The sequence below is a fragment of the Moesziomyces antarcticus genome (genome assembly GCF_000747765.1).
Source record: "Moesziomyces antarcticus DNA, scaffold: scaffold_v10011, strain JCM 10317, whole genome shotgun sequence".
Taxonomy (NCBI): Eukaryota; Fungi; Basidiomycota; class Ustilaginomycetes; order Ustilaginales; family Ustilaginaceae; genus Moesziomyces; species Moesziomyces antarcticus.
This window is the reverse complement of record NW_014638999.1, coordinates 506,323-531,109: the sequence shown is the minus strand read 5'-3', so window position 1 is coordinate 531,109 and position 24,787 is coordinate 506,323. Positions and strand designations below refer to the sequence as shown.

General features: G+C 61.8%; 9 protein-coding genes and 1 non-coding gene across 10 annotated transcripts; 6 read left to right on the top strand and 4 right to left on the bottom strand.

Moving 5' to 3' along the window:
• Window positions 1–141: 141 nt before the first annotated feature.
• Window positions 142–4,704, top strand: PAN0_011d4369 (18S rRNA biogenesis protein; the record flags this gene model as incomplete). The annotated part of the gene is made up of 3 exons (XM_014800339.1): window positions 142–1,359; window positions 1,462–1,513; window positions 2,027–4,704. 3 exons carry the CDS (start codon window positions 142–144, stop codon window positions 4,702–4,704), a joined length of 3,948 nt encoding a protein of 1,315 aa, XP_014655825.1.
• PAN0_t011c0003 lies at window positions 1,685–1,784 on the bottom strand. Its single transcript has 2 exons — window positions 1,748–1,784; window positions 1,685–1,720 (listed from the first exon to the last, which is right to left on the bottom strand). It is a non-coding gene; the product is annotated as a tRNA-Lys (tRNA).
• A 342-nt stretch (window positions 4,705–5,046) lies between the features above and the next one.
• PAN0_011d4368 (arsenical pump-driving atpase) lies at window positions 5,047–6,045 on the top strand (the record flags this gene model as incomplete). The annotated part of the gene is made up of 1 exon (XM_014800338.1): window positions 5,047–6,045. One exon carries the CDS (start codon window positions 5,047–5,049, stop codon window positions 6,043–6,045), a length of 999 nt encoding a protein of 332 aa, XP_014655824.1.
• Window positions 6,046–7,721: 1,676 nt separating this feature from the next.
• Window positions 7,722–11,927, top strand: PAN0_011d4367 (kh domain protein; the record flags this gene model as incomplete). The annotated part of the gene is made up of 1 exon (XM_014800337.1): window positions 7,722–11,927. One exon carries the CDS (start codon window positions 7,722–7,724, stop codon window positions 11,925–11,927), a length of 4,206 nt encoding a protein of 1,401 aa, XP_014655823.1.
• A 975-nt stretch (window positions 11,928–12,902) lies between these two features.
• On the top strand, window positions 12,903–14,523 carry PAN0_011d4366 (DNA-directed RNA polymerase RPB5 subunit; the record flags this gene model as incomplete). Its single annotated transcript, XM_014800336.1, has 5 exons — window positions 12,903–13,525; window positions 13,774–13,953; window positions 14,021–14,093; window positions 14,157–14,306; window positions 14,401–14,523. 5 exons carry the CDS (start codon window positions 12,903–12,905, stop codon window positions 14,521–14,523), a joined length of 1,149 nt encoding a protein of 382 aa, XP_014655822.1.
• A 250-nt stretch (window positions 14,524–14,773) lies between these two features.
• Window positions 14,774–15,686, top strand: PAN0_011d4365 (uncharacterized protein; the record flags this gene model as incomplete). The annotated part of the gene is made up of 2 exons (XM_014800335.1): window positions 14,774–15,520; window positions 15,663–15,686. The coding sequence occupies 2 exons, from the start codon at window positions 14,774–14,776 to the stop codon at window positions 15,684–15,686; spliced, it is 771 nt and encodes a 256-aa protein (XP_014655821.1).
• A 65-nt stretch (window positions 15,687–15,751) lies between these two features.
• PAN0_011c4364 (nuclear protein qri2) lies at window positions 15,752–16,879 on the bottom strand (the record flags this gene model as incomplete). The annotated part of the gene is made up of 2 exons (XM_014800334.1): window positions 15,752–15,945; window positions 16,033–16,879. The coding sequence occupies 2 exons, from the start codon at window positions 16,877–16,879 to the stop codon at window positions 15,752–15,754; spliced, it is 1,041 nt and encodes a 346-aa protein (XP_014655820.1).
• A 386-nt stretch (window positions 16,880–17,265) lies between these two features.
• Window positions 17,266–17,962, bottom strand: PAN0_011c4363 (GTP-binding protein Ypt1; the record flags this gene model as incomplete). The annotated part of the gene is made up of 2 exons (XM_014800333.1): window positions 17,266–17,700; window positions 17,771–17,962. 2 exons carry the CDS (start codon window positions 17,960–17,962, stop codon window positions 17,266–17,268), a joined length of 627 nt encoding a protein of 208 aa, XP_014655819.1.
• Window positions 17,963–19,234: 1,272 nt separating this feature from the next.
• On the top strand, window positions 19,235–22,360 carry PAN0_011d4362 (Indoleamine2,3-dioxygenase; the record flags this gene model as incomplete). Its single annotated transcript, XM_014800332.1, has 1 exon — window positions 19,235–22,360. The coding sequence occupies one exon, from the start codon at window positions 19,235–19,237 to the stop codon at window positions 22,358–22,360; it is 3,126 nt and encodes a 1,041-aa protein (XP_014655818.1).
• A 29-nt stretch (window positions 22,361–22,389) lies between these two features.
• On the bottom strand, window positions 22,390–24,696 carry PAN0_011c4361 (trafficking protein particle complex subunit 13; the record flags this gene model as incomplete). The annotated part of the gene is made up of 1 exon (XM_014800331.1): window positions 22,390–24,696. One exon carries the CDS (start codon window positions 24,694–24,696, stop codon window positions 22,390–22,392), a length of 2,307 nt encoding a protein of 768 aa, XP_014655817.1.
• Window positions 24,697–24,787: the final 91 nt, after the last annotated feature.

Sequence of the window (24,787 nt, the reverse complement as noted above, 5' to 3'; positions counted from 1 at the left end):
CAGCAGAGCGTGGCTGAAAAAGGCTGAGGCCAGCATGAGACTCTTGAGGATTGAACTCCATCATCAGCGGCCATTACTGGAGGCTGTCAACTTTCTCTACACTAGCACACAGCACCGTAGTCTCTCGGACTAAACGTGACGATGGCGGCTTCAGGATCGTCGTCTGCGACCACGGAGAAGTCGCGACTGCTGCGCTTTACGGGCCACCGTAACTTTCGACAGCGTTTGGTGCTTGCACTCGTCTCGCAGCGTCCGGTGCGCATCGACGGGATCCGACCCGACTCGTCCAGTCCCGGTATCCGCGACTTTGAAGCCAACTTCTTGCGTCTGCTCGAAAAGGTCACCAACGGATCGCATGTCGAGATCTCGTATACGGGTACATCGGTGCTGCTCAAACCGGGCATCATTGCAGGTGGCAAGGTGGTGCACGACTGTGCGCTCACGAGGGGAATCGGGTACTGGCTCGAATGGATGGTGGTGCTGGCGCCTTTTGCCAAGAAGGAGCTGCACCTCACGCTCAAAGGCGTGACGAATATGGAGGGTGATTTGGGAGTGGATACGATCCGAACCGTGACTTTGCCGCATCTGTCGCTGTTTTTGCCGCTCGACTCGGTGTCGACACTGGCGAGCTCGCTCGAGCTGAGGATTGCCAAGCGAGGTAGTGCGCCTGGAGGCGGAGGAGAGGTGCACTTCCGATGTCCCATCATCAAGAACCTGTCTACGATCAACTTTACCGCGCCGGGGAGGATCAAGAAGATCCGGGGGATTGCGACCTCGACGCGCGTGAGCCCGCAGATGGCGAATCGACTCATCGATGCTGCGCGCGGCGTGCTGGGCTGCTACATTCCAGACCTGTACCTATTCGCCGACGTCTATCGCGGCGAAGATTCGGGCAAGTCTCCCGGATTCGCCATCACGCTGCTGGCCACCTCGACCACGGGCGCGATCTACTCTGCCGAAGCGGTGAGCAAAATCCAAGACCCCGGACTGCCCGAAGACCTGGCGCAGGATGCAGCACGCATGCTGCTCACCGAGATCGCTGGTCGCGGATGCATCGATCGCAGCCACCAACCCATGGCCCTCCTGCTCATGGCACTCAGCCCCCAGGACGTCGCAAGGTGCACAATGGCCCACCCCACCGCAAACGCCATCCAGATGATGCGCGATCTCAAACACGCCCTCGGCGTCTCGTTCAAGATCGCCCATGCCGACGCGAGCGCTCCCGACGCATCCAACGACGCAGAGAGCGAGGCAAGCGACAGCGATGACAATGACCAAGATACGATGCTCAAGTCCCTCAAGAAGCCGGCTCAGTTTGCCGTCAGCTGCGTGGGCATCAACTTCGCCGGATTCCGAAAGGTCGGTTGATCCTCAATCCTTCGATTCTTCGATCAAAGCCCGTAGTACGGCTCTATACCCATTTGAAAATGCACAACATTTTGTCTGCACTCCACTGCACAGTGCACGCCTGCTCCTGAGTTGGATCGTGAGAGCGGGCCAGAGGAGTGCAGCGGTGCGTTGGCATGATCGGAAGATCGCAAGGTCGGGCTCAGTGTGCTCTTGCAGGCGATCCCAACCCGTCGTGAGCGACAGAGAAATTGAATCGCAGCCTAAAAGACAGCAGAAAAGGATGGCAAAAAAAAAAGAGCAGCTGCACAAGGCAGCAAAAAGCAAAAAAGTGAATCTCCCAACGTGGGGCTCGAACCCACGACATTCAGATACCGAACAAAGCTCGGAAACCCTTGAATAAGAGTCTGACGCTCTACCGACTGAGCTAGCCGGGATGAAATTCGATGTTTGAATCGCCCTGCACTGCGTATATATTGTGGCTCTGAATGCGGATGACTAGGTCGGGTTTGTTGGTTTCGCACAAGTCCGTGCGGAGCAAAAAAGGGTATCCGAACCGATCCGATATCCGCACATGCTTCGGGACTCCAACCAACTACCACCAGCAGCATCTAGCGACGACCGAAGAGAAGGGACTCCCTGGGCGTGGCTTTTTGGTGCTCCCCTGCGTGCGCTGTAGTCAATCTGGTTGGCCGTGTCGTCACCGCTGTGGCTCGAACCGGACTGTTCCCGGCTGTGCTCAGGCCAGCAGCTCAAGCACGACCAAGGCGGATTGCAAGCGCTTTCGTTCGCTCGGTGAGCAGCATGTCGGACGTGCTGGTGTACTCGGGGCCGGGCGTTTCGACGTCTGCGCTGCACCATACGCTCAAGACGCTGCGGCTGCTGCTGACGACGTACGACGTCAAGACGGTGGATGCACGTACGCTCGCGCTGGATCCATGGCAGAAGGGTACGGCGCTCGTCTTGCTTCCCGGCGGTCGCGATCTGCCGTACGTCGCTGAACTCGCCAAACCATTCCGTCGAGACGACTCGCAGTCGACACCCTCGTCGCGCGGCGGGGGCGAGAGGACAGCGTCCAACGAGGTGCGCAACTTTGTACAGGCTGGAGGCAACTTTATGGGCATCTGTGCAGGCGCGTACTACGCCTCGAGCCACTGCTCGTTCGAACTCGGCACATCCATGCAGGTCGACGGCGAGCGGCCGTTCCTGCGCTTCTACCCGGGCACTTGCCAGGGCACGGTGTATGCCGGGTTCGTGTACGAGTCCGACAAGGGCGCAAGGATCGTCGACCTCGACCGCACGCTTGCGGACGGCAAGGTGGATCAGTGGAGGTGCCACTACAACGGTGGTGGCGCATTTATGGATGCCGACGCGTATGCAGACCAGGGCGTCGAGGTGCTCGCGAGATACGCGCGTACGCAGCCGGACGAGTTGCGCCTCGACATGGAGCTCAACGACTCTTCAGCGGCTCGCCGACCCGACTATGCGGGGCAGGCTGCGGTGGTGCTCGCGAGCGTCGGAGCTGGCAAGGCATTGCTGTTCGGTACGCATCCCGAGTTCCCGCTGCTGCCCACCTCGACGCCGGTGTTGCTGGCCGAAAACAGCCAGGCACTGGCGCGCGAGCACATCGACCGCGCAGAGCACGAGCGTCAGCTGCGCGTGCACGAGCAGCGTCGACTGCACTGGATGCACGAGCTCTTCACAAACCGCCTCGGACTGCGCTCGGAGCTGCCGCAGTGGGCCATGGCGGCTGCGGTATCGGACAAGACGGCGAGCGCGCCAACGGGAACAGCCGTGGACACGGCCGAGCCCAAGTTGCTGCCCATCTTTCTGTCGGCCGTTGGACGCGACTCGGACTACACGCTCGATGCGATCGCCACCAAGCTCGCCGCCGAGACCAGCACGACACCGCCAGCGCATCTGGCGGGATTCGATGCGTGCGAGGCTCTCAAGGCGGCGCGCATTGCGAGTGTCAAGGACTCGAACGACGCCATGTACTTTGCGCGTGCGGACGCTGAGAGCATTAAAGAGGCACAGGCGCTTTGCACCTCGGCGGACTACGACGCATTCTCCAAGCCCATCCTTCCCGCAATCACGCCGGCGGAGGGCGAGGAGGCAGGGTCGAAGCCGGACAAGGAGGTGGATCTGGACGCGGTGCCCAAGTACATCCTTGTGTGCAAGGAGCAGAAGCCATCGAGGGACGTGCTGCCGTACTGGGACATGGCGGCGTACGAGACGCATCTGGAACACTTCCGCGAGCTCAACGCGCAGCGAGCGCAGGCCGGGGAGCCGGACCACTGGACCTCGTGGCGCGCGCCTTTCGATCCATTCAACCCGTTTGGCTCGTCGAGTGGTGTGGTGGCCGAGCACCGATTTGGCACGCCCACGCTGTACACGCAGATGGTGACATCGACGCAGACGATTCTCGACAAGAACTTTCGGCTGCTGGCGGCGCTGCCTGTGGGCACCACGTTTTTCGCCACGCAGCAGATGAGCGGGCGCGGGCGCGGCGGCAACCGGTGGATCTCGCCCAAGGGGTGTCTTCAGTTCTCGGCGGTGTTCCGCGTGCCGGTGAGCATGGCGAGCAAGACCGTCTTCCTGCAGTACCTCTCTGGCCTGGCCGTGGTGGAGGGCATCCGCCTTGCGCTCGGTCCGGGCGATGCAGCGCGCGCCGTGGCCGACAAGGTGCGCATCAAATGGCCCAACGACATCTACGCCGAGATCCCCACTGCCGACGAGGAGGGCCATGGTGGGGCGAGGACCAAGACGGCCACGTTTGAGCTGGGTGGCAAGCGCTATGCGAAGCTGGGTGGGATCCTGGTCAACTCGCAGTTCAGTGGCGGCAACGAGTTTGTGCTCGTGTCCGGATGCGGTGTCAACTGTCTCAATGCGCGTCCTACTACGTCGGTGTCGGATCTGGTGACGATGCACAACGATCGTGCCGCCAACGAGGCGGATAAGCTGGAGGTGGTGTCGCAGGAAAAGCTGGCGGGCGCCATCCTGTCGACCTTCGACTCGATCTGGAAGGTGTTTTTGCAGCACGGGGGTGATTTCCGACCGTTTGTGTCGCGCTACAGGCAAGTGTGGCTGCACAGCGACCAGGAGACGACGCTCACGCAGGATGCTATCCGCTCCGACGCTACAGCGCACACCGAGGGCGATGAAGGCGTACGCATCGTCGGCATCTCGTCCGACTATGGTCTGCTGCAGGCGGTGCCGCGTACGTCGAGCATCTATGCCAAGGACGCCAAGGCGTGGGGCAGCACGCAGGACGCACAAGCCAACGGCATCGTCCAACTGCAGCCCGACGGCAACTCGTTCGACATGCTGCAGAATCTCGTCAAGCGCAAGGTGTAATGCAATCCAACCACGATCATGGATCTGAAGCAGCGATTGTGAGGAATGCAAGCCGTGTAGTGATTTATGGCGAGTCTGCTGAGTTGTGGTCGCGTCGAGCAGCGCCTGGAAGCTCGCGGTAGGCGGTAGAAGGCGGGCGGCGCACTGCAGCTGTGCAGCGCAGGTCGGACGTGCGGACGTGGAAGCGGACGTGCGCAGGCGAGCCCAAATGCATTCGAGTGGAGGCGCATTTGGCTGATTTTAGAATGTCGCGTGTGTACCTGAAAGTGCCACCTCCTCCCATCCAACCTACAACCCCGCTGACCACCACCAACAAGGCGACATCGAAAAGAGTCATACACAATGTCGACTGCATTGGTGGAGGACGCGCTTGCGCCCACGCTCCAAAACATCCTGGACCAAAAGACCCTCAAGTGGCTCTTTGTCGGCGGCAAGGGTGGCGTGGGCAAGACCACCACCTCGTGCTCGCTCGCCATCCAACTCTCGAAAGTGCGCGAGTCGGTGCTGCTCATCTCGACGGATCCTGCGCACAACCTTTCGGATGCTTTCGGACAAAAGTTTGGCAAGGAGGCCACCAAGGTGAACGGCTTCGACAACCTGTCGGCGATGGAGATTGATCCGAACTCTTCCATCCAGGAGATGATTGAGCAGTCGGACAGTTCGGGCGGGGCGATGGGGCAGATGATGCAGGATCTTGCGTTTGCCATCCCTGGTGTGGACGAGGCGATGGGATTCGCCGAGATCATGAAGCACGTCAAGTCGATGGAGTACAGCGTGATCGTATTCGACACGGCGCCTACCGGTCACACGTTGCGCTTCCTCTCGTTCCCCACGGTGCTCGAAAAGGCGCTGGCCAAGTTCAGCACGCTCGGACGCAGCTTGGGACCGATGCTGGGACAGTTCCAGTCGATGCTCGGTGGGGGTGGTGGTGCGAATCAGGAGGACATGTTTGCGAAGCTCGAGAGCATGCGCGAGGTGATCAGCGAGGTGAACACGCAGTTCAAGGATGCGGACAAGACGACGTTTGTGTGCGTGTGCATCGCCGAGTTCCTGTCGCTCTACGAGACGGAGCGGCTGATCCAGGAGCTGACGCAGTACGAGATCGACACGCACGCCATCGTGTGCAACCAGCTGCTCTACCCGAGCAAGGGCTCCAACTGCCAGCACTGCAAGGTGCGCAAGCAGATGCAGGACAAGTACCTCAACGAAATGGCCGAACTCTACGCGGACGACTTCCACATTGTCAAGATGCCGCTGCTCACCGAAGAGGTGCGCGGCACCGAGAAGCTCAAGTCGTTCAGCAACATGCTCATCGAGCCGTACACGCCGCCATCCGAGTAAAGCGGTGGCCTTGTAGACCTAGTGACCTAGTTGGAGCTCGCAATTCCATGCTATTTGCTTTTTGGAGAGACAAGGCAGGTGTGGGATTCCGTCTCTGCTCTGCGCCGTGGCCAAAAGTGCAAACTGTTAGATCCGATCGCGATGGGAGGGGGCGTCGCTCGGAGAATTTTGGGTCTCACTTGTCTTTTTTGGCTCCTCATGCGACCGGGCTGGGGGTGTGTCACATTTTTGTTGGAGCGCGGGCATGGCATGCCGACTTTTGAACTGAGACCGAGACGGGCTTGTGCCTGTCTGGGCTCTTGCAGCGAGCGCAATGCTCGGCTTGGCCGGGTGTGCTCTTTGTGATCATCGACGGCATCCTCCCCCTCGCCTCCCATCGCCTGGGGCCGAGCCGAAATGTGATGACAGCCTGGGCAGCCTGCTTACGCCCGCCTCACGCCAGACATCCGGTGATGGCCGCAGCCAAATCACACGCACCTCAAGCCCGCCTTCCGATGCAAGCTTGCATGCGATCCAGCAGCACCAGCGAGCAAAGCAAGCAGCGTTGAAACGCATGGCCGTGTGGAGGTTGCACTGCCCAAGCCGTGGAAAGCCATGGAGCTCGCTGGCAACGCACAGTGTTGGTCGGCATCCTCGAGCCGTGAGGGGCGAATTTCAAGAATTGATTCCTTTTCCCGCCCAGCAGCGCCTTTTGCCAAAATTGGGCAGCGGCCAATGAGCAAATGCAGGGGGAGGGGCACCGCTAAAAAGGCGAGTCGCAACGAAAGCCTGCCGCTGGTGGGGACTCGACCGCGCGTTTCTCCTTTTTTTTTCCCCCTTTTTTCTTTTTCTTGAGTCATTTTCATTTCTTTTTATTTTCGGACTGTGGCTGGTGAAGGCTCTTTTTCACCCTCCGATCACCTTGAAGCTGCCGCTGCTCGCTGGGTCTTCCTTTCGGAGAGAGAGAGAGCCAGAGAGACAGGGCCCTCCGCCTTGCTGCCACGGCCAAGGCTGCATTGACGCCTCTCCTCACCTCGTAGCATCGTCGAGAGCACTTCTTCATCACCTCCCCTCACCGTCACCATCCATCGCAAGTCTTTCGATCGCTCGCTCTCTCGCTCGGCCTATACCGCTTGCATCTCGAGAGCCGGACACAGTCGACATATACTCTGTGCATACCCTGTCGTTCAAGCCCAGCTCGTTCCGTCCCTTCCCCTCATCTCCTCCTCTCGTCCTCGCTTCGTGCTTTGGCTTTGGCTTGCAGCTCCCCACGCATTCATCGATACCTCTGCCCTTTTGCTCCCTCTGCATTTGATCCTCCGACCTTCGACCTTCGACCCTCGACCCTTGACACGCGCCTCCCTCGTTCTCCTCGCCACCAGCATCCTCCAACCAGTCCTCGCCAGCAAACGTCAAGCTCAGCCGGCTTGCTGACGCTCCTCCGACGACACACGTATCCCCTCCCCGCTTGCTATATACCTCGAGCCGCTCAGCCTCTCCGGATATACCCCTCCGCCCGCCGCTCCGATTCGAGCTCGTCCACATTCGCACCGCTCACACCGCGAATCCAACAACGCTCCCAACCCCTCGCTCGACCACATCAACGCCCTCCTTTGGCTCTATCTTGCTAGCCCGGAGCTTTGGCACCGCACCCCCGCTGTGGTCCAGGCGTCCGTATACCCCCGCTTTCTCCAGACATGGATCTCTACTCGACCTCTTTCACCATCCCGCGCTCCGTCGGAGCTAGCAGCTTCGTCTCGGATGCAGCCGCAAACGCCTCGGCTCCATCCAACTCGGCGCCCGGCTTTGGCAACGACGTCCTCCGCAACGCCACAAATGTAGGCGCCAGAGCCGGACCCGCAGCTTCTCCTGCCCAAGAGGCGCCCGCCTCTTCGCTGCCAGGCCGATTCACCTCGATGCGTTCGCGATTCCCACCAAGCGTAAAGGCCTTCATGCCGAGCGCCTTTGGCGGAAAACGCACCAGCGAACGTATCGTCGAGGCCGTCGGCGCAGAGAAGGCAGAGGCAGATGCTTCTTCCGCCGACGCCGCAGCTAAGAGTTCCTCCGCTTCCGCCGCAAAGGACGTCGAGACATCCGCACCCCTCGCTCCCATCGGCGAGCGTGGCAACGCACGTCCGTCCAAGCTCGCCAACGACGGCCTCGCCAACCCCGACGACCTCGCCGCTAGCCAGCATCGAGACAGCCGCTCCACCGTCGGCACGCGCTCCAGCTTCGACCTCTCCTCCAACGCCTCCTTCATCGCAGACAGCACCGCACCCAGCAGCGCCGTCGGTGGCAACCCTTCCAGCGCCACTCACTCGGCCTCCAACTCCATCTCTGCCAACCAGCACGACCGCGCCATGACAAACTCCCAGAGCTCCAAAGATCTCCAGGACGCCATCCAGAAGCTCAGCTCCGACGTCATGGCAAACCATCAATGCCTCGTCTCCTTTGCTCCCGTGCCCCAGCCCGACGAGTCGCGCCTGCCTTCTACGCCCCTCACCCATCCCTTCCAGCGACAGAGCTCCTTCTCCTCCCTCCAGAGCCTCGACCAACTCCCCTTCCCCAACCCCAACGCCGCCAGCTCCTCGGGCTACCCATACCAACAGTACCACCCGCAGCCCATCGGTACGCCCGACTCCCACTCCTCCGCCTTCTTCACAGCTCGCTCGACGGGCGAGGCGCTCGGCGCAGGCTTCCCCGGCCTCAACTCGAGCTCCCTCTCGCTCTCGTCGCTCAATCCGCAGTCGGCCACCGGCAGCCACGTCGCACAGGAGGTCGGCCTCTCCTCCGCCCAATCGCTGCGCTCGCCACAGTCCGCCGCCATGGCCGCCTCCCGCGCCAGCCTCAGCGGCGTCTCCAAGCCGCCCCAGTACAACTTTCACCTCAGCGGCGGCTTCCAGCACGTCATGAACGCTAGAGGCGCCATCCTCCGAGAGAACCCCTTCAAGCTCACCGCGTCCATCAAGGTGCCCCGCGCAGACGTCTTTGACATCGCTCCGGGCTCCTCTCCACCAGGCAAGGAGAGTGTCAAGGCAGACATCCGCCGCAAGCTCGACGAGGTTCAGACCGCCACCGGCGCCACCCTCACCGTCAAGAGCAACGACGTGCGCGGCGCCGACCTCGGCTACGGTCTCGAGACCGAGCGCATGATCGAAGTCCTCGTCTCCGGTCCCTTTGAGAGCGTCGAGCTCGCCCGCGTCAAGGCCCTCGTCATCTTTGACGAGATCACCGGTCTGCGCTCCGAGATTTGCGAGATCGACTACAAGCTCCACAACATCATCGGCGGTCGCAAGCGCTGCGTCGTCCAGAAGATCGAGGAGGAGACCGGCACCAACATCTACCTGCCCAGCTCCTTCCTCGGCACCTTCGGCTCCACCGCTGCTGGTCGAGCTCCTGCCCTGGCCGCCCAGCAGAACCAGATCCACATCACCGGCGAATTCTTTGGTGTTCAGAGGGCCCGCGACATGCTCTTCCAGGTATCCATGCACAAGAGCAAAGGCATCATCTCGCGCGACGCCGCCATCCTTCCGCGCAAGCTCGACTGGATGCTCACCGAGCGACTCGAGGAGCTTCGCTCCATCATGATGGACAACGGCACCTACGTCGCCTTCCCTCTGCTCGGCAGCCAGACCAGCGTCATCTCGGTATTCGGCGACCATCGCGTCAACATTGAGCGCACCATCCGCTCCATCATGCAGCTCGCCTGCCAGTTCTACGTCGCTTCCTTGTGGCTTCTGCCCGTCGGCTTCGACGTCTACATGCCATCGCAGGCCAACCTCAACCCAACCCAGGTCGCGCCCGTGCTCAAGCACGTCAGCAGCGCCTCCGGCGCCGAGGTCGTCTTCAAGAGCAACTGCTTCGAGATCCACGGCCTCGAATCCGAGGTGCGCACCGCCGTCTCGGCGCTGCTCGATCTCGACCTCATCAAGAGCTTCAACTTTGAAGTTCGCTTCCAGATCGAGCTGGCCAACGAGCATCGCGAATTCATCTCGGGCAAGAAGAACGGCAAGGTCAACAAGGTCATGAAGCAGTGCGGCGTTCGCATCAAGTTTGAGACCTTCAACGACTACAACTTCCTCATCGACGTGTCGGGCAATGACCGCAACGGCGTCTTGCAGGGTCTCGGATTGCTCCAAGAGGAGCTGCCTGCCGAGATCTCGTTTCACGTGCCCGAGGCCTATCACAAGCGCATCATCGGCGTCGGCGGCAAGAACATCCAGCGCATCATGAAGAAGTTTGGCGTCTACGTCAAGTTTAGCAACGCCGAGGAGTTTGCGGCGCTTGGCGGCTACCTGGACAACGAGGACAACGTGATTGCGCGCACTCCAGCCAAGAACGCCGCCAACCTCGAGAACCTCAAGCTCTCAGTGATGGAGCTCGTCAGCCCAAAGGACAAGGACTACATCAGCGAGACGGTCACCATCTCGCGTCGCTACCATCGCACGCTGCTAGGCGAGAAGGCCATCTTTATCCACGACATCGAGAGCAAGACGAGCTCGAGCGTCCGCTTCCCGGCGCGCGAGTCGGCTTCAGACTTGCTCACCATCTTTGGTCCCGAGTCGCAGATCCACATTGCGGCGCAGATGCTGCTCGACCATGTCCCCTTCGAGGCCGAGTTCCGCGCGCCCAACTCGCCCGAGCTGGCGCAAGCCATCCAGCTGCCCGAGTTTGCCACGCTCACCGAGCAGCTCAAGCGCGACCTCAGCATCGCCGTGTCGCCCGTGATCGAGCAGCGAAGGCCGGGCGGCGAGGCGGTGTTCAAGCTGAGGCTCAACAGAAGCAACACCGACTTCTTGCCTACCGCCAAGGACGCCATCGAGGACTTCCTCATCAACCACAATGCCAACATCTACGCTGCGCCCTCGAGGACACGCTCGGACTCGTTCGCATCCGCCTTTCCGCACTTTGCGAACAAGCTCATCTCGACTGCGGCCGCGGCCGAGTCGAACGAGTCGTTCCAGAACGCTGCGGCTGCCGCCGCCGCTGCGGAGCAGGCTCGCGTCAACGAGCGCCGACTGCGCGCTGCGGCATCCACGCCGGACATCAAGGCGCTCTTTGACTCGCCCGCCCAGCATCTGCACGGCGGGCCTGGCTTCCCGACGACCAACGGCGTGAGCAGCGCTACGGCGGCCAACTCGCCCATGATCCCGTCGTCTCTGTACGCCTCGCCGTACGGCAACGGACGCGGATTCGGCAGCGACGTGTGGGGCATGCCTACGCGCGGGTTTGCACCCAGCGCCACGAGCAGTGCGACGCCGAGCCTGATTGGACTCCCGGCCCCGGCGATGGGCACGGCGAGTGCGGGCTTGCCAAGCCCAGCCGGTCCTGGACCTATCGGTGGGGCTGTGCCGAATTCTTCGGGCGGGATCCAGTTTCCTTCGCAGCCTCTGCACCACCAGGGCGCGAACCCGAGGCTGTCGGACGAGCTGCACATGAACCGTGGCGTCGAGGGCATGTCGATGGAGGAGCGGGTCAAGGCGCTGCGCAAGCCGCGCTCGTTTGCGCACCGAGCGCAGAGCCTCGACATTGGCGCCATGGCGGCGCAGCAGGCGTCGCAGCACGCCAGCGGCAGCATGAGCGTGGGTCCGTCCACTCCGTACGGACTGGGTCCGATTGGAACTGGCGCCCCTACGCACTTTCCTGGTCACGTCGGTGCGCCGTCTGGGTTTGCGGCTGGACCGGCGCACCATCTGTACCAGTCGGCTGGGCAGCAGCCATCGCCGCACGATGCGCAGGCGGGCTTTGGGCTCAACAGCCACGCTGCGCAGCCGCACCACCTGCACGCGGCGTCGGCGAGCATCTCGCGTCTGCCGCCCGGTCGCAATGCAGCCAACCCGGATGCGTCGACGATGGACGAGGTGAGCCGCGTGCTGGCGCAGCTTGCGTTTGACCGCGCGTGAAGTTGCCATCCGCCGTCTGGGTCTCTAGTGTCACCGTCGTTTCTCCTCTGGACTCTTCGATGCCCGCACACGGGCGCGTCGATACACTGATGCCGCTCTCCTATCTTTTCATACTCACATCCTCTCGGCGGCGTCAAGGGCTGTCGTGACGCCGCCCCAGCATGGTCCGCTGTCCCCTTCCTCGATACATTTGTACTTTGATTTCGTCGCACCTTCATATAAACCCAACCCCCATGGCTATAGGATAATATTTCTTCAGGTTTCCGAAGTTGCGAGGCGCAGCGCAGAAGGCGCAGTGGAAGATGCGATGGTCGAAACTTGACTCGTTGAGAAGGACTGTGAACTGGGCGTCCATCTGCTGCTTGGCTCTGCTCTGATGGATTGGAACCGACTTGGATGCGGGCGAGCACCCTCGCTGGGAACTCGAAAGTTCCGAGCACAGGAAGCAAGCGCTGGACTCTGCCAGAGTGTGAGCGACCTGAGCTATCCGCACTGAGCATCATCTGGGGCCGTTGTGCCACCATGACGCGTACAGAGAGTTGGCGCGTGGCGCTGAATGGTGACATGTTAGAGCATCAGAATCGAATGTGAGATCTTCGGCCTGCTTCGGCTCCGACTGGCGCAGAAAGTTCCAAAAATTTCCCAAACGGCAGAGCTGCGCTGCTGAAGCGGCTTGCCATCAGCTCTCCCTCCACCATCCCTACCCTTCCTCGACCTCATCTCTGGCTTCGCCGTGGACTCAGCACCCACACCAACGCATCCTACGTCACGCTCCTACAGAAACGCCGCAGCTCCCCTCAGGTCGACTCTACACTCGGCGCTTTCGGTACTTGACCGGCGCCATCCGGATTCACCTCGCTTCCTCGGCTCGTTGAGGCTTTGCGGCGATACCACAGTCACGGCTTGGACGCACGCAGCGCACATTACGCAGACCTCTCAGCACCCACCGGATTCGTGCATCGATAATCGGGCAACATGGAGGACGACCGGGAGACGGTGCGACTGTGGCGCGTGAACAAGACGATCCACGAGCTGGTGCGCGACCGCGGGTACCAAGTGGCGGACGACGAGATCAACATTGATCTCGAGACGTTCAAGGCCGAGTATGCGCCTACGGGCGGGTCGGTGGACCGAACGAAGCTCAACTTCTTCACGGAGCACAGTTCGCACGAGAACCAGCGGCTGTTTGTGTTCTACTCGATGGAGCGCAATGTGGGCGTCAAGACGATGCGCCAGTTCATCAGCATCATGGAGGAGCGCGATATCCAGCGCGGCATCATCATCTGGCCCGACAAGATGACGAGTGCGGCGCGCAAGGTGATCGACGCCATGCGCGGCACGTTCCACCTCGAGGACTTTGAAGAGGCGTATCTGCTGGTGAACATCACCCACCACCATCTGGTGCCCAGACACGACCCGCTGTATCCGGAGGAGAAGAAGGAGCTGCTGCAGAGGTACAGGTTGAAGGAAACCCAGCTGCCCAGGATCCAGCAGGCGGATCCGGTCGCAAAGTACTTTGGCCTCCAGAGGGGTCAGGTGGTCAAGATCACACGGCCCTCGGAAACTAGTGGCCGCTACTGCTCGTACCGCATCTGCATGTAGGTGTGCGCCGAGCCCCACACTTGTAATTCTATTTCATCGCGTTGCTGTTGCGGGTGTGTGGTGTGCGGTGTATGTGACGGTGAGCTTGGTGGTGGTGGCAAGAGGCGTTGTGAGCAGGTTGGCGGTAGCTGTGCTGGGCGGGGGAGGCCAAAGTGTCGGGCCGGTGCTCGCGTGTGAGGCGCGCGTTGGGCATTATTTCGCAGACCAACACCCGGCTTCACCGCCTTCGCGGGTGTTTCATCAGCTCCATCATCCTTGCTGGCGAGTCTTTCAGCATGGCGTCTGCAGCTGCTTCCTCAAATGCGGGATCGCACTACCCGCCGGCCGTAAGCTCGTACTACTTTGGACCACCCCCGTCCAGTGCTGCGTTCGGCCAAGGCGTCACGGGCAACCCCGCCCTTCACGTGCCCAAGGAAATCGTCAGGTAGGCCCCCCTCTTGTCCCCACTTCCTCCTCGTCGACCCAGTACCAAGACTGACACTGCATTGTAGGATCGAGCGCGACTATTCTTCCGGGGAGTTGCCGCAATTTCATCCTTCGTTCCCACTCGAAATCGAAGGCAGAGTAAGCCCGCTTCCCTTCCTTGCTCGTCTTTTGCTGGGTGGTTCCGTCACTGACAAAGAGTAGATATCGCCCACGACGTTTTCGGAACTGGTCAACGACCTCAACGCGCTGCTCATCGAGGCGCACAATCCACGCCGCGTCTGGATCGACAACACGCTCGCCATCGCCACGCTCTACCTCTCGACGCTCGTCCACACCTCGCACTACAAAAAGGTACGTCTCCCCGCCCCAACTCCGATTCTAGAGAAAAACGACTGGAGGGTGCTGATAAGAGTGACGATTGGATTGGGGTGCGCGGGCGGTGCAGACTTTGGCCAAGGTGGACGAGCTGGTGGCGAGGACCAATGCGCAGGTGCTCGAAAAGGCGGGCCTGCGAATGGTGCATCCTGCCAAAACGGCGTTTCTGTTCATCGAGATCGAATACTTTTGAAATATACCCCCCCCGACTCAAGCTCGAATGGATAGCCGATCAAGTCAGGGATGCTGGGTGGATGTGGTGAGCTTGGCTTGAAGCGGTGCTTACGGAGGGCCAATGCCTTACGAGGGGGGACAAGGCTTGTGCGCGTGCGGTATGTGCGTGGTTGGGTGGGGGTGCGAGTCGGGTGGACCCTTTAATTTTTTTGAGCTCGGAATTCTTGGTGCGAGCGCTGCTTTCGTCACGACGAGCATCGACGTTGGCGATGGATGCCAACAGTGATGCGGACGAGGTGGCGTTTGAGGTAGTGCGTCGACGTCGACGACCCACTCGCCCCGCACGACGCAAGCCAAACCAAGCCAGCCAAGCCAGCCAAGCCAGCCAAGCTAGCCAAGCTAGCCAAGCCAGCCAAGCTGGAGCATCGAGCTGCTCTTCACCGTCATCGGGGTTTACATACGCCTCTCAACCTCGCCCCACGCAGGATGGTGGTGATGAGAGGGCGGTGGAGCGCGCGCGGGCAGTGGTCGACTGTATGACCACCTACCTCGGCTCACAACTGCACACGCGCGAGGGCGAATCGCTCGCACACCGTCTCGCACAGACGCTGCACACCGTTTGGTCGGGAGCAAGCCAAGTACCCCGCAAGATCGTTTGTCTCGGGCTAGGGTCGCCGACGGGTAGCCGGAGTGCGCAGATCCAGTTGGCGCTCCTCGTGGTTCTGCGCACATTCTTCACCCAACTCGCCACTACAAATCGACCAGATACAGCCGACAGCAAGGACGCGAAACCTTGCACTCGGTCTAAAGACGAATCGCTACCGCCAGTGGAGTGCGTGGCGTACGATCCGGTCTTTACATCCTCCGACACCGCACTTCTCGCACACTACAATGTGCGAACACTGTCCAGCGAGATCTCGCAGTGGTACGCAGATCCACAAAGCTTACTGTACATGCCGCACTGCGACCGCGAGCTGTACGAAGCGGTGCTCTCCACCTGGACGCCTCCCTACCCCGTACTTCTCTCCAACACGCTCTCCCTCTACACCATCACGCCCAACCTCGCCGACACGGCTCGCAACCTGCACCGCCTCAGCACGCAACTCACCGCAACGCCGCTGCCGAATTGGAACGCCAAACGTCGTGCACACCTCACAGTGGCTGCACCCCAGAACGCCGTAGATGCGGTAGGCGATGTGGTGAGGTGGTGGGACAAACACGCGCTCCACGATCTTAGCTTCCATTACCTAGGACCCGGAGAGAGCGGCTAGCCCACTGAGCGGATCGACGCGGTTCGGACGCGTGGGGATGATGCTGGTGGTCAAGCCGTAGAGCTGGATCGCATCCAGGTACGTCGCCCAGTCGATCTCCATGATGAACTGCTTGGATCGCATCTCTTCCTCCTCCCCCTCCTCCTCCCCCGACGGAGGCTGCGCAGTAGCTACACCGCACCACCCACAATGCAAGAATAATAAGTGGTGAGCTTGGGTTTTGCTGAGAGACGTGTGTGTGGGGGGTGGGGACTTACCGAGGATGGCGTTGCCGGCTTGGTCGGTGTGCAGGCTCGCCTTGTTTTCCTTGATGAGGAAGCTTACGTGGAAAAAGTTTTCGACGGTATTGACAAAGCTGTGCGGATCCACGGCGAAGCTGAAGAGACACACACCGGCGTCGCCTTGCTGCTTGAGCAGCTGGGCGACCTTGAAGATCTGCGAGGTGCTTTCCTTGCCGTCGGTCTGTTGCAGGTCGTGCTGCCCCAATGCGCGCGGGGCTGTCCTCTGGGCCGGCGCATCGTCCTGTCTCCTCACCATTCCCGCTCGTCGTTGTTTCGGCAGCGTCTCCAGCGGGCCCAGCATAAAGTCGAGAGTAACTGCACGTCTCGATACGCCACTTGCGAGGCGACCGAGTCTATCCCACTTCCACTGCTCGATATCCTCCTCGTCATCCGAATCATCGTTGCTGGGGCGGAGGGGTGCGGCCTGACCGCCGAGAAAGCGCGCGAGGCGCGACATGAGCTCGTGGGTATCGAATGCGTCGGCGTTGAGCTTCATCTTCTTGGCCATGCGTGCGCCCATCTCGGACATGGACGCGAGCGTCTTGGTGTCGAGCACGCTCTCGCTCGGCGCGACGACGCGCGTGTGAAGCTCGTCCGCCTTGTGGATGAGCTCGAGCAGCGCACGTGGTTTGAGCGTCTGGTCGCGCTTCGACTCGTCCGCCTCGGCGATGAGTGCGCGGTATTCGGATCGAACAGCTCGTCGGTCGTTGACATCCTGTCGCGCGTTGTAGGTAAAGTCCTCCTCCACCGCGCGTTTGTGCGGGCGGGTGGGCGAGCCAGATGACGGACCCGCCCGAGACCGTGTCTCTTGTGTTGACGGCATCCTTGAAGCTAACCGGTGAGGGGTAGGGTGTGCGGAGGATGAGGTGGGAGGAGGTGAAGAGCAAATTGACAGATGGTAGCAGCGGGGGTCAATGTGGAGAGCGCAAGAGCCGCGAGTGTGCATTTCGAGCCGCACGCGCGCGCGATTTTTTGAGAGCGCCAAAGCGTTGGTCTCAGCTCAGCCCGGCTCGAGAGCGCGTTGGTGCTCAATTGCTCCCACCGCCGACACTCTCTGCCCATCAAACAAGACTCGATCTGTAAATTTACAGGCATTTCACATTGCGGGGGTCATCAGGAGCGGGTGCAGACTGGGGCTGGACGCTGCTCGCGCCACGGCCAGCGGCTGCGCGAGAAGGCGACGAAAATGTGTGGTTGTGCGGGGGGCAATCAGCAGCATCCGCCGTTGGATTGCTGCGAGACGTTCTGGCCCTGGCCGACCTTGAGGGTGGACTTTGCGCCGGGCTGGTTGTTGACGGTGGAGTTGCCCATGCGGTCCTTGATCTGCTTTGCCATGGTCAAGAACGCCTGCTCGACGTTGGTGGCCGACTTGGCCGAGGTCTCGAGGAAGGGGATCTGGAGCTGGTCGGCAAACTCCTTGGCGGTGGCGTACTCGACGACCTTTTTGTTGGTGAGGTCGGACTTGTTGCCGACGAGCAGCTTGTTGACGCCCTCGCAGGCGTAGCGGTCGATCTCCTGGAGCCATTGCTTGACGTTGCTGAACGTGTCGTTGTCCGTCACGTCGTAGACGACGATGATGCCGTGTGCGCCGCGGTAGTACGACGATGTGATGGTGCGGAAGCGCTCCTGTCCCGCCGTGTCCCACTGTTGATCTCAAAGCAAAGTCAGCGGGTGGGTGGGTCGGCATGGTAGTGGTGGAGTAGGGTCAACTTACAATCTGAAGCTTGACCGTCTTTCCTTCGAGCTCGATGGTGCGGATCTTGAAGTCGACGCCGATGGTGGAGATGTAGGATTCGGTGTAGGTGTCGTCTGCAAATCGGAGCAAGAGACACGACTTTCCGACGCCCGAGTCGCCGATCAGCAAGAGCTTGAACAGGTAGTCGTAGTCTGCAGAGAGGCCCGCCATTTTGTGTGGACGAGGTTGGGGCGGATGAGAGTATGCGTGTGTGCGTGCGTTCGTGCGTTCGTGCGTCGAGGTCGAGGCGTGCTAGCCAGGTCGGGACTGCAAGAGGAGAAAGTGCGAGGCGGGTCGAGATGCAGCCAGAGGTGTTGCGAGGAGCGGGCTGAGGTGAGGATGATGGTAGTGGTGGAGGCTGATGAGATCGAGTGTGGTGGGCGGGCGAGGCGCGCCAGTGCTGCACTGAGCGTAGAGTGAGGCTGTGAGACAGTGCACTCACACTCACCTGCACACGCGGCGCAAAGTGGAATCCAACAGAGCGCAGCGCGAATGCGATGCGATGCGCAGCAGCAGCAGCAGCAGCCACTGCCAACTGCCAACTGCCAAGTGCCAACTGCCAACTGCCAACTGCCAACTGCCAACTGCCAACTCTGCCGTCGATTCAAGCTGCGAGGCTGTGCCGTACGTGTGTGTGCGTGTTGCTTTTCAAAAAATGGCCCAAATTCAATTTCCAAAAACAGGGGCTCGCCGATGGAGCATCGATAATCGGGCTGACTGGGCGTCGAGATCGGTGTCGGGCCGAGCCGTGTTGGCAGCTTAGCAAGTTGGTGGGGCGCAAAGGTACCGCACACTCACACGCCCTGGTGTGAAATTTCGAGATTTGCGGGTGGGGAAGCGCTCGGGAACTGCCGCTTACTTCGGACATTTTCTCGCCTTCGTCAGCCAACGCCCTGAATTGCCGAGCTGTCGCCATCTTTGTGTCCGTCCACCATCCCCACCAGCGTAGCAGCGTGGCAGCGTACCACATTCCCATTCCCCACGACGCCTTTCCCTCGGCCTCTGCGCGTCAGTCCCTCCGCTTCCCACCTCCAGTTCATTCTACCACAGCGCGACCCCGAGCGCAAACATTCCCCAGCGTATCCCTCGATTAGCGAGCCTCGATCCCGAGGCGTCCCTCCGCGCCCTCGCCCCTAAAAGCCGAGCCTTCATCAGCGCAACATCCGCACGGCCTGCAACAGTATAATAACAACCAACCCTCCCCGTCCCACGCATCGGCTCTCGCAATCGTTTCTCGTCCCTCACTCCCACCACCATCTCCGTTGCATCGTCGCCAAGTACATCCCGCACGCCAACCACGCCCTTTTCATCACGGCCTCCTTCGGCCCGATCCTTCCTGCTCACCCCCGCTGCCATCCAACAGCTCCCTTTGCGATCGCATCACCTATCCCCACCAAAAGCCTCTCCTCTCTGCATCGCATCGCTCACACGTCGGCACAAACCATGCCAGCCTCCACCGACAACAGCTCAGCAGCAGGCCCGAGCCGACTCTCTTCGTCGCCCAGGGCCACCTTCTACCCCTCCTGGCCACACTCGCACGATGAGGCAGAGTACTTCGAGGTCCCTCCAGACCACTTCCTCGCGCAGCAACGCGGTCCCCATAAAGCGCAGCCCTCCGACCCATCCGAACACCCCCTCGTCCGTCATCTCTCCGCCTCATCCTCCTCAACCACTCGCTCTGCCTCCATAGACGCAGCTGCCACCACCACCATGCCAGCACTAGAAGCACATGCCGCCTTGCTAGCCCCCTCTCAGCCGCTCGCCGAGCTCGCCTCCGCTGTTCAGGCTGGCATCCCCGCAGCGCCATCCTCCGTCGCTCGCGCCAATCCGCCCCTGGACCGCCTCGCAGACGCCGTCCCGCGTCCAGCTGGCTTCTCCACCGTCGACGACCACATCCCAGACACCTCCACCCTCGCAGCCGCCGACTTTGACGTCGACGTTCGCTCTGGCTTCCTCCCTCCCGAAGCACCCGTGCTCCGCCTCACGCGCCCGCACGCCGACCACTGGGAACACGCACTCGACCAAGCCAAGCGCATCCCACTCATGCAGGGCGGCGGCGGCATCACCATCACCCCGCAACAGCGCATCCTCGCCCGTCGCTGGCGTCGATCCCTGCGCGAAATGCCCGTCCTGCCCCTCTCCGATGAGCTCGCCAACGACATTCGCTTCGCACGTCGCGGCCATGTCGTCCTCTCCTTCCTCGCACACTTCTACATCCACTCCCAGCCTCGCAAGGCTGAACACGCCGTCGACCCCACCCCTGCACGCTCATGGCTCAACGTCTTCTCGCGCAAGTCGCCAGAAGAGCTCCAGGACGATCAGGACCTCGCAGACGAACTTGCCGGCAAGTTCGCCCGTCGTGTGCCCGCCGCCATCGCCGTGCCCTGGGTGCAGCTCTCGCAGAAGCTCGACCTGCCCCCCGTGCTCACCTACGCCACCACCGTGCTCTGGAACTGGAAGTACATCGACCCCACCCGCGGCCTCGAGCCCGACAACCTTCGCATCGTGGAGACCTTTACTGGCACGCCCTCCGAGCACCACTTTTTCTTCACCTCGCTCCTCATCGAGGCGCGCGGCGTAGAGGCGCTCGAGCTCATGCGCGTCAGTCTCGACGAGGCCTTTGTTGCCGATCGCGTCGCACGCCGCCGCATCGCCGCCAATCTCAACAGGCTCGCCGTCGTCCTCCAGGACCTCACGCGCCTGCTCCACGACGTGCGCAACGGCTGCGACCCAAAGATCTTCTACTGGGGCATCAGACCCTGGTTTGTCGGCAGCGACACCGTCGACAAGGGCGACGAGATCGGATGGCACTTTGAGGGCGTCGACGCGGAAGGCGTCAAGCGCGTCTTCTCCGGCCCATCCGCAGGACAGAGCACCCTGATCCACGCCGTCGACGTCTTCCTTGACGTCGACCACACGCGTCGCAAGCAGCGTCTCAATCGTCCGGCCGTCACCTCCAACGGCGACGCACGCGGTGCCGACGCCACCTTCATGGAGAGGATGTCGCTCTACATGCCCGGCCACCACCGCGCCTTCCTCTCGCACCTCCGCACCATCTCGTTTGATGATGCCGACGACATTGACGACGACGACGATGCTCCAGCTGACGACGATGCCAGTTCTGCCGGTAGCGAGGCAGAGCAGGAGCAGCTGAGGGAGATGCCGCACCCGATCCGCAGTCTCGCGCTCAAGGCGCAGACCGACGAGCACGACGAAGGCCTGCCCGCCGCCTACGACAATGCGCTCACCCAGCTCAAGGCGCTGCGCGACGAGCACATGAAGATCGCCTACCTCTACATTGTGGCGCAGGCGCGCGGCTCGCCGCCGCCCGCGTATGCGCCGCTGCCCAAGGGCTTCACTGGCGAGCCGGCGGTGGACCGCAAGCTCGCCAAGGCGCGCGCGCAGAGTGACGAGGCCGAGGCGGACGCAGCGCTCGACACGGCCTCCAACGACAACGGCGGCGGCGCAAAGGGCACTGGCGGTACCGACCTCGTCTCGTTCCTGCGCGACTGCCGAGTGAATACGATCGATGCGCTCATCATGGCCAAGGACACCGTCGTCGCAGCTGCAACGCGCACAGCAGACGCTTCTAGCTCAGGTCAGTCCACTCTTCCCGCCGCCACCCCTTCCTCCAGCGCCAGCACTGCGGGTCCGGGGGCAGGGCCGGCTCGCGATGCGCAGAGCAGTGTAGCTGACGCCAACTCTGTCGGTGGGGTCTTGATGCCGCGTGCGGATTCGCAAATGCAGGTGTGGGCCATTGATATTTCGGACGTCTCTAGCCTTAGCGAGGGTGCGCTCGGGTCGATTGTAGACGAGCTGCTTCCCGGGGCATGCAACGCCGCCGAGCGGGAGAAGGTGATGCGGTACCATCGGCAAGTTGACCGTGTGCGGTCGTTCGTCGCACGGCTGCTCCCACGCATGTTGCTATCGAAACGGTTCGGCGTGGCGTGGGAGGCAGTGCGTTTCGGGGCAACGCCACAGGGGAGGCCGTACATCGCTGCGCCCGACCTACCCGTGCGGGTGGACTATAACCTGTCGCATGATGGGGACTGGGTTGTGATGGCATTTCACATCGCCTCACCCGGGGAGGAGGAGGTGCGGGTGGGTGTGGATGTCATGGCGGTTGCGTTGCCGCGGTACGAGACGGACGTGCGCGCCTTTGTAGATACAATGGATATGGCTCTCACTCCCACCGAGACGCAGTGGGTGCTCGACCCCCGCACTGAGGGGGAGATGCTTACACGGCTGTATACGCTGTGGACGTACAAAGAGGCGTACACCAAGCAGCTCGGTCTCGGGCTCGGGTTCGACTTTGCCCGTATCGAGCTGAGCTTCCCGGCAACAGGGGTGGCTTCGCTACGGGTGGATGGAAGCGAGGTGGGTGGGTGTGGATTTGTAGATGTGCTTCTACCCGCGCGTGGCGGGTCGTCATCTCAGCTGGTGGTGTGTCTTGCCCCCGCCGAGTCTGGGTTTCAGTCGCAGGTGGACGCACGCACGGCCGAGCAACAGGGCTGGCTTTCGATTGCCTCACTTTCGCAACTCGTCACCGAGGCTCGTCGCCAGCTCTGACGCAGCTGCGGCAAAATGTATTTATGCTCTTAGACGGTGAGGTATTCTGCAAGTACAGGAATCTCATCCAACACCGTATTGCACGCATGCGTCTGTGGATCAGTAAAGCTGAGTAGGAGGATCCTTACTGCGCCTAATCTTACTGTGTCTTGGGAAGGCCCCACGGCGTATTCGAGCGTTGCGTGGACGGTTTGTGGTTCGAGCTGGGAGAGTCGTTGCCATCCGGTGGGTGTTCGTCGGGCCTGGAACGCCAGTGTGATGTTGGGGAGGGGGATTAGGGATGTGCCTAGGGGATGGGCGTTGGGGGTGGGGGTGTAGTGTTCGACGAGCGGGCGCGAGATGGCTTGGGCGTGGTGTTGCGTCCACCGCGAGTGGAGGGCATGTACTCGCGACGCCGACAACACGGGTGCAGGTACACTCTCCCCCTTGGGCGGTACAGCCGGACCAAGCGGAGCAGGACTAGGCTGGCGAGCGGGTGTGGGCGCAGCTGATTCATCCCCCCTCCCTGCGCGGAGCGACAAAGACCCCGCGCGCACGAGGTTCGACAGATTCGCCTGGAGCCTGGTCTTGTTCAGCGCGAGTAGTGGCGAAGCCGTGCCTGTGGGCGTCGAGGTGCGACTCGGCGCTTTTCGTGGCGTCACATCCTCTCCTGCCGGCGCTTCATCGCTCGGCTGCTCGACGGTACAGTGCTGCAATGCGAGCCTGAACGTGCGCTCGACCGTCACCACCTCCCCCTCTCGCTGCGTGGGGGCGATCTCGGACAGCGGCGTATCGTCATCATCCACCGCCTCCGACCGCGCAGCACATACATCCGCAACGCTAAGCGCCACTTCGAGTTCGATCCGACGCGTTTCCGCCGTGACCGCCGCTAGTGTCTCCACCGCCGCCCGGGTGAGTGTAAGTTGCGTCGCTAGCTGCGGTGTCGGCCGTGTCTCGTCGGTTGTATGGGCGGAGACGGGAGCGACCACGACGCGGCGACGCACGAGCTGTGAGGTTTGCAGACGACCGGGCTCGCCCAGGCTCATGCGCCAGCTGATATCCAGATGCCCCAATGCATCGCCCCTGATCGCCCATCCTTCCTGTGTGCTGCCCATGTCCATGCCGCTCTCGCGCGCCTCCCAGAACGCCACTTCCTCGCAAGGGACGAGCGCAAACAGGTACTGGCGCACATCACCGTCGGCTAGCAGCATCTTGCTCTTGCCCCCCACGCGCATCCACATATCCGTGTCCTGAGCATCCGAGGACAAAGAGGGTCGGTCGATGCTACTCCACGTCCAACCGGGGGCGGTCTTGAGGTCGAGCCGGTCCAGGACGAGGCTGGAGCCGTTGGACGCGACGTTTTGCACCTGCACCTCGAGGTGGACGCGCTCGCGCACCGCCGGGTCGGGGTGGTACACCGCACACGCCTCGCGCGGCTGGTGCACCTTGGTGCGCACCGAGATCGGCGACCTCTCCACGGCGAATTTGAAGAACTTGCGGAAACTTCGCTCCACCCACGCCTCTTGTCCATCGTGCATCATCACGCGTGCTTTGTACCCGACGGTACACACGAGCACATGTGGCCCGAGGTCCTTGATATCGTACCCGAGCGATGTCTCGAGTGCCTGCGCCGGTGCGAGCTCCCACACCGGCCGGCCTTGGCCATCTGTGTCGGAAGGATCGGGAGTATAGCGCGAGGGCGAGGGCATGATGATGTGCGCGAGCTGATGCCATCGTCCCGACTCGGCGTGGGGTTGTGAGGCGTCCGAGGCGCCGACTTGCATCTCTACGCGCAGGCTCGGCTCGCGCACCGCGGCGCCGCTCTCGTTGCGCACGCACACGTACGTCCGGAACGTCTCGCCGAGAAACAGCGTGCCGAACGAGTTGGGCAGCACAAGCACACTGCTGATCGGGAAGTTCTCCGCCGCCGACCGATACGCTGCCCCCACCCCGCTGCTGCTGCTCGAGCCGTCCCACCGGTTGGAAAGCAGGTCGTGGCTCAGCCCTGCCGAGATCCCCTCGCCAACGGCGGCAAGCAGGTTGCTGGATGTGGAAGGCGCATCGTCAAAGTACGGCTTTTCGCTCACGGCGAGCGACGGCGCAGAGGCACGCATCACTTTGAGCGACAGCAGATGCGGACCCGCCTGAGGCGCACCGGCTTGAGGCGCTGGTGGAGGTTGTATGGGAGGTGCTGGCGCGCCGCGCTGCATTGGCGGCAGCTCCGCGGGTCCGGGCGCGGGTAGAGCCATCTTTGAGCTGCGTGTGGCCGTGCTGAAACGTCGTCCAGCTTGTGCCGCTGTGTGTAGGTGCAGGTGTTGAGGATGGTGGTGCGAAGCTAGACGAGGCTGAGGCGGCATGGAGAGGGTCCGAGCGAGATCCGAATGCCGGCGTGAAAAAATACAATTTTGTCGAATCGACAGACTCAACAAATTCGAAAAAATGGCACTC